The sequence below is a fragment of the Strix uralensis genome, chromosome 24, assembly GCF_047716275.1.
Source record: "Strix uralensis isolate ZFMK-TIS-50842 chromosome 24, bStrUra1, whole genome shotgun sequence".
Taxonomy (NCBI): domain Eukaryota; kingdom Metazoa; phylum Chordata; class Aves; order Strigiformes; family Strigidae; genus Strix; species Strix uralensis.
The window spans coordinates 9,447,450-9,454,539 of NC_133995.1; the positions used below are offsets into that span (position 1 = coordinate 9,447,450).

The following is a 7,090-nucleotide window of genomic DNA, read 5'->3' on the forward strand; positions in this document are numbered from 1 at the left end:
ACGTAACGACGCGGCCCCGCCCCTACGTAAACCGTGTCCCCGCCCCCTACGTAACGACGTGTCCCCGCCCCTACGTAATGACGTGTCCCCGCCCCCTACGTAACGACGTGGCCCCGCCCTCTACGTAAGGACGTGGTCGCACCTCCTACATAACGGCGTGTCCCCGCCCTCTACGTAAGGACGTGGTCGCGCCTCCTACATAACGGCGTGTCCCCGCCCTCTACGTAAGGACGTGGTCGCGCCTCCTACGTAACGGCGTGTCCCCGCCCCTACGTAACGACGCGGTCCCGCCTCCTACGTAACGACGCGGCCCCGCCCCTACGTAAACCGTGTCCCCGCTCCCTACGTAACGACGTGTCCCCGCCCCCTTCGTAACGACGCGAGCCCGTCCCCTACATAACGCCTCGGCCCCGCCCTCCGCCCCGCGCCTGCTGCGCCTGCGCGGCGCCGCCCCCCGATTCGGCGGGAAGCAGTGGCGGCGGGAGGCGGCGGCGGGGCCGGTGTCCGCCCGCCATGAGCGGGACGCTGATCCCGGGGACGCCGATCGCCGTGGACTTCTGGAGCGTGCGGCGCGCGGGTGGCGCGCGGCTGTTCTTCCTGTCGCACCTGCACTCGGACCACACCGTGGGGCTCTCCAGCACCTGGAGCCGCCCGCTCTACTGCTCCCCCCTCACCGCGCGCCTCCTGCCCCGCCGCCTCCAGGTAGGTGCCGGCCCCCGGCCCCGGCCGCCCCCCGCCCTGCCCGGCCTCACCCGGCCCCGGCCCCGGCCCCGGCCGCCCCCCGCCCCGCCCGGCCTCACCCGCCCCCCGCCCCGCAGGTGCCGGCGCGCTGGATCCGGCCGCTGGAGGTGGGGCAGAGCCACGCGCTGGGCGAGGAGGTGACGGTGACGCTGCTCGACTCCAACCACTGCCCCGGCTCCGTCATGTTCCTCTTCGAGGGCACGTTCGGCACCATCCTCTACACAGGTACGGGGCGGGCTCCCGCGGGCCCTGCCGCGGCCGCCGCCCCACCCTGACGGCCCCGTCCTCGCAGGGGACTTCCGCTACACGCGTGCCATGCAGGGCGAGCCGGCGCTGAGGGGCCGCCGCATCGACCGCCTCTACCTGGACAACACCCACTGCCACCCACAGCGCCCGCTGCCCTCGCGGCAGCTCGCCACGCGCCAGGCCGCCCGCCTCATCCGCACGCACCCGCGCCACCACGTCGTCATCGGTGAGTGCCCCGCGGCGCGCCCGCCCTCCCCGCCCCTCGGCGGGTACCGGGGCCCTGGCGCACGCCGCTGACGGTTCTCCCCGCAGGTGTGTACAGCCTGGGCAAGGAGACGCTGCTGGTGGACCTGGCCGTGGAGTTCAGCACCTGGGTAGTGGTGAGTCCCTGGCGCCTGGAGCAGATGCGGCTGCTGGAGCTGCCCGACGTCTTCACCGCCGAGGAGGGCGCCGGCTGGATCCGTGCCGTGGATGTGGCCGAGATCCGCTGGGAGACCCTCGTCAGCTGGAACGCGCTGCACCCCACCATCGCCATCCTCCCCACCGGCAGGCCCGTGAAGGTCACCCACCCCAACATCCACCCCATCCCCTACTCGGATCACTCGTCCTTTGCGGAGCTGTGCGAGTTTGTCAAGTGGCTGAAGCCGTGCTCGGTCATTCCCATTGTGAGGGGCAGCACGTGCCAGGTTTACTTCCAGGAATACCTGAGCTCCGCCCCCCAGGCGCTGCCTGACCTCGAAACCCCAACGCCCGCGCAAGAGTCTGCGCAGCAGCAGAGCACGAGGAGGGAGCAGGAACCCACGTGTCTCTTGAGAAGAGCTGCCCGGCATTCTGCGCCCCGAGGAGTTGTTTATGAGTCCCCGGATAAATGTACTGAAAAATCTGAAGAGTTTACAGGTGTTAAGGTTCCTCAGCACAACTACCGTGAGCTGGCTTTCTGCTCAAAAGAAGGGTGCACTTGTCACACGGGCAAGGAGGAAGCACAGGAGGAGCCGAGCGCGGAGCAGCCACAAGCAGCTCGCCCCGCGAGCCCGGCGCCCGTTTCTGATGAGCACTTTCCAACTGGGTTTGCAGAGCAGTATTTACTCACTCCCTTAAATGTCCTAAAGCAGAATTCCTCACAAAAATTTGACAAGCTGGTAGAAGATTTCTTTAGGAGGGGAAAAGCGTCCTGAAAACCCGTGTGACGCTTGCCAACCTGGTTGAGGGCTGGGACTCCGGAGGTCTCACTGCTGCATCCTGTTCTCTGAGCTCGAGTCTCCCATCAGGAGACAGGAGCTCAGCTGTGGGGCTCTGCTTTCTTTATCTATTATTAGAGGACGAGGGGGAAACTTAGAAACAGTTTGTAGGTGTTAAAGATTTTTAAAATTTATTTATTTTTATACCTCAGTTGACATCTGTCGGGTCTCCACACTACACCCGGGCAGGGCGGTCCCACTGCGTTTGTGCCTTGTATCGCTTTTTGCAGTGACTTACCTGTTTCTTGTGACAAGGAGCTGCCAGGGTGATTCAAGCTGCAGAGGGCGTGAGCTGCCTGCAGCTGAAGTAATTAATGGGGATGGATGTGATGAAAGCAAGAAGGGGGAATCTCAGAGCCCCAAAGATTCTTCTTTCTCCATGTCTGTAATGCCACGTTGACAATGAGCAGTTCATTCCAAGATGCATTACAAATATTATGTATTAAGGTGCATTTAAAAAACGGTGCCTAAAGAAATCTAGAAAATGAAGTGCCTCTATTAATCTATTTATCTATTAATCTCCTAATGCCTCCAGACAGCACTGCTTTTGCATGCAGCCGGACACGGTTCTGCTCTCCGAAAGCGCCGTCTGAGTGTTCGCTGTCCGTGGTTTTTCAGGTTACTGGCTGGAAAAAAACAGACCTTGTCAGGGTTCCCGAGTTCTGGACTTCCCGGAATGGGTCTCTCTGCAGTCTCTGCGCTCAGGTCTGCGTCTCTGAATTCTGCCTGACTGCAAAGCGCTTCTGGCAGCTGCCAGCATTCTGCCAGGCCCGCTGCCTCCCCGCCCACTGCTGGTTCTTATCACACAGTGGCAAATGGGATGGAAGATAACGAAACATCTGCTTCGTGGTGTGAAGTGCTCAGTCTTAGCAGCGTTGTTTGGAAGGGACACTGCGGCTGAGCAGCAAAGCTGGCGCTGTCAGAGGTGAGGCTCCTGCCCGCTCCGGATCGACAGCGCAGAGCCCGGCCTGGCTGGCGCCGTCAGGGCGCGTCGCAGCGTGACGGTGCCACCGCGGAGCCTGGGGACGCTGCCGCCGTCCGTGACAAACTGCCCTGGAAATGGCACCAGTTGGCTCCCTGCAGGGTCAGGGCAGCCACACTAGAGTGCAAATGGTCACCAGCACTTCCCCAGAGCAGCAAACCAGTTTGTCACTCAGCTGTGTCTGGCTGCCTTTTCGTTGCTTTCAACACAAAACGCCTCACATGATCTGTCAGGCCCGGAGTCTGTTCTGAACACGTCCGGTGCCCTGCAGGGTCTCTCCAAGACCGTCAGCCGGAGGGGATGGATGCCCTGAATCCAGCCGGAAGAGGAAGCGCCTGCTCTGAGGGCTTGTGAAAAGCAGAGGCGCCTGTGGATGCAGCCCCCGCGCCTGTGGAACCCAGCTGTCCCGGCAGGAACAGCCCGGGTGGGCACGTTTGGGAACCCGCTCGGCAAACAAGAGCCCTGGGTCTCCCCGGGCGGGTCCTGCCCGCCCGCTGCAGGCGGTGCCGCGGCCCCTGAGACACCCTTCAGAGGGGTGGCAGGGGCAGCTCAGCCTGGCGCTGGCGGCTCTGCGCTGCTCCTCGCAGGGTTCTGTGGGGACTCTTCGCTAACCCAAACTCAGGGCCCATCGGGTCAGCGTGAGCGGAGGCGTCTGTGCCTCCTGTAACGCCTGAGACTGCCAGGGAGATAATTGTGCTATGCGTGTCGTGTTTTGTCTGCTGCTGGCTGCCTCGGAGATCCAGGCTGTTATTTAATTATTGTTGATGTTTAAGTGACTCATTGGACAGGCAGGTGAGCGAGGCGCTGCCCAAACTCCCCAGTCCCACGTCCTGCTCTCCCTGCAGCGCCCCTGCTCCGGAGGGATATTTGCCTTCTGAGTCACCGCTCCATTCAGGCCTGTTGCAAACGACCTCAGAGATCCGATGCGTTCGCTGCTGATGTTTTGTGGCATCCAGCCTTTCTTCTGTTCTTATCAACCGTTCTCATCAATAATTTATTCAAGTAGATGAAGTAGAGAACCTCTGGGCAGAATGGAGTTGCAAATGGTAATTCTTTACAGAGGCAACTCTGATCTTTAGATCCTGCAAAAAGAAGTGACAGAAGCTGGGGATCTGCACCCCATTTCTGAACACTTGGTTAAAACTGCACAAGAAATGCTGGCTTTTGTTACTAGAGCTTAAAAGGTAATTCCTGCCACTTCAGAAGGAAATGATCCAAATCATATAGAGCCAAGGAAACCTAAAACCTCTCTGTGGCTTTAAAAGGCAATAGAAGCAGGAGAGACTTGACCAACAGTGGGAGATCTTTGCCTCAGCTCTGCCGGTGTATGAGGCATTTGAGAGTGCCACACGTTTCCTCCCTCTCTTAGGCGTTGAAATACTACTTCTGTGCGTTATCCTAAAATCAAAGCACAGTCTTGTGGGGAAAACTGGCAGTGCAGTACTGCTGAGCTCTGAGGTTTCTGAGAATCCTTCAGTCTCCTGCAGTAAGTACCTGGCCTATTACAGGCCTTGTTCTCCCTCGTGCTTGCCTCCAGAGTTTCCCTCTCTGCCTCCCACCGGCCCGGCTCACAGGGGGTGTCTGTGCAGCCCAGAGCTGGAGCGTCCCGTCCTCCAGGGGCTGAATACGCTGCTCCCAGCTCAGCCACGCGGGCCCTGTCGGCACGGCTACCACAGGGGTGTTTTGCTCACAACAGCGACAGTGAGAAGCTGTAGCCAAGTGTTAGCTTGGCTGTGGGGTATCTAAGGGCCGTATTCTGGGAAATTTAGAGTTATCCCAACAGGAAAAAAAAAGTGGTGCTGAGACCAAAGCCCTCCCAAATCTACACGCAGAGCAAAGCACGCTTGAGCTGCTTATCTCTGTTCCACAGTTGGGAACCAAGCCCCAGGGGGACGGAACGACTCACCCGAGGCCTTACAGAGGAGCTGGGACCAGCCGAGTTCCTTTTGGCGACCTCTCGGCACTTTTAAGAAGCTGTGATCAAACGCGGGCGTGTGGTGAGGGCGGGGCGGGCTGGTGGTCCTGGGCACGGGGCTGCTGCTGCGCCCCTTGTGCGCCGCTGCCCGGGGAGGCCCAGCCCCGCGCGTGACAGCGCAGGCAGCTCCAGCTCCTCTGAAACGGTAAAAAAACATGAAGGTGTGTCCTGCCTCTGCTGCAGAGGAGGGAAAGCAGGTCGCTGCCAGGAGGCCGGGGTAGAGCTCACGTGCTCCACGGCAAACGGGGGTGTGCTGGGAACAGCCCAGAGCATGCTCGGCGCCTCGAGCCCCTTCCCCTGTGACGGGGCTGGAGCACTTCCGACAGCTCCTGCCTTCTCTGCTGGCGGCTGCCGTCTGCTCCCGCAGCACTGGTGGTTCTTACTGTTATTTTCTAGATAAAAAGAATCATGTGATGGGCAAATCTTCACCAAGAAAACTAATTATGAGTTTACATCATTTCCTATATGGTGTGTTGTAGCTTTGCGCTTACTCCAAATTAACCTCAAGCCTAAACTCTCGGACTTGGTGCTCTTTTATGGAGCCCTCTGAAAAAGTAGTAGAACATGGAGAAAAGGACAAAAAGGGAGTGTCACCTGATAGTCACGTGAGGCGCCTTCTTCAGATGCGCTGCTGGCTGGCTGTGGGTGTTCTGTGTGCATTTCTGATCCCTTCTGCTACGTTTGGGCCCTTTTGTTAAGGTCACTACAGCGCCTTAAGTTTTCCCTGTTGTCACTTTGTCCTTGGCCAAATACCAGCACAGGGGCCGTGAGCGCAGTGAATAGTTCGGGACAGAGCTCCCTTGACGGGAAGGCTCTCGGCCCTGGCTCGGGGTGTCTCAGACATGGTGAGCGGGTGCCCGGGAAGATGAGGGACCCCACCAGCACGTTCATCCCTGGGGCTTCTGTTGCTTTCAGCGGTCTCCAGGGACCAATTTCCTTCTGCGTTTCAGAAGGGTCAGTAACACTCCTGCTCTCGGGTTCCCACGCGTGGCAGGCGTTACCTGGTACTCCACCGACGGACGTGCACCACCCCTGAGCCTCGCAGAGCGCCAGAACTCGGCCGTCCGAGGACCGCGACCCGCCGCGCCCTGAGGGAAGCCGAGGTGTTAAACGTGACATTCAGGGACCCGTGGGCCTGTTGGTGCCACCTCAGCGTTGCAGCTTCAGCCCGGGGTTGCTGCGGCCCGTTGACAGATGCTCCAGCCGTGCAGTGCCAGGTTTCCAGCCGCCGCCGAGGGCCCGAGGTGACGCCCGCGGGGGCTGTCGCGGGGCTGGCGAAGGCTCCGTCGGCCTCCTCGCTCCTGTCCCTGCCGGCAGCAGTCACAGACGGTGGGTTGGAGATCGGGATGTTCCGACTGGGTTTTGTTCATGCGCTTTTTTTTTCCTGCTGATCATCTGGATGCAAACTGTCCTTGACTCTTGACGCTCGGTACAAGGGGTGAGTTCACGGTTGTTCGCTGCTGTTCACGTAAGAGTAAACACAAGCGGTGAAAGCTCCCGGGCCCTCCGTGACGTTATTTCACACCACCGGCAGCTTCGGAGAGAAAACAGAAACGTCTCCGTGACGCTGCCGGGACGAGGCTGAACTAAACCCCTGGAGACGGAGCTCCGGGGCGGGTGGTACCGGTCTGACCCCGAGACGGTCCGGCCGCCGCTCCCGACCTCTCCCCGGCGCGCATGCCCCGGAGGGCTCCGGCGACCGCGGTCTCTTCCGCGCTCCGGACGCCGGCTGCTGGAAAGCGCCGTGTCCCGGCGGCCGCTCGCGGGGCTCCCGCGCAGCGCCGGGGGAGCAGCGGCCAGTGAGGAGCCGCTCGGCCCGGCCCCGGCGCTCCCGCCCGCTTCCGCGGCGGCCTCACGGCGCGTCACGTGCCACGGCGCGTCACGACGGCGGCGGCGCGCGCGCGCGGA

General features: G+C 60.9%; 2 protein-coding genes across 4 annotated transcripts; one reads left to right on the top strand and one right to left on the bottom strand.

The window, feature by feature from the left end:
- The first annotated feature begins 194 nt into the window (after positions 1 to 194).
- On the top strand, positions 195 to 2,714 carry DCLRE1B (DNA cross-link repair 1B). 2 transcript variants are annotated; one of them, XM_074894075.1, is made up of 4 exons: positions 195 to 702; positions 819 to 966; positions 1,034 to 1,213; positions 1,300 to 2,714. In XM_074894075.1, exons 1-4 carry the CDS (start codon positions 514 to 516, stop codon positions 2,160 to 2,162), a joined length of 1,380 nt encoding a protein of 459 aa, XP_074750176.1. In that variant the 5' UTR covers positions 195 to 513; the 3' UTR covers positions 2,163 to 2,714. The 2 variants fall into 2 exon arrangements, with proteins under 2 accessions (XP_074750176.1, XP_074750177.1); XM_074894076.1 differs by having other exon boundaries at positions 819 to 939.
- Positions 2,330 to 7,033, bottom strand: LOC141954482 (uncharacterized). 2 transcript variants are annotated; one of them, XM_074894077.1, is made up of 4 exons: positions 5,777 to 7,033; positions 5,411 to 5,574; positions 5,114 to 5,319; positions 2,330 to 4,289 (listed from the first exon to the last, which is right to left on the bottom strand). In XM_074894077.1, exons 1-4 carry the CDS (start codon positions 5,840 to 5,842, stop codon positions 4,120 to 4,122), a joined length of 606 nt encoding a protein of 201 aa, XP_074750178.1. In that variant the 5' UTR covers positions 5,843 to 7,033; the 3' UTR covers positions 2,330 to 4,119. The 2 variants fall into 2 exon arrangements, 1 of the variants encoding a protein (XP_074750178.1); XR_012632193.1 differs by lacking the exons at positions 2,330 to 4,289; positions 5,411 to 5,574 and having other exon boundaries at positions 4,585 to 5,319.
- Between the last annotated feature and the right edge of the window lie 57 nt (positions 7,034 to 7,090).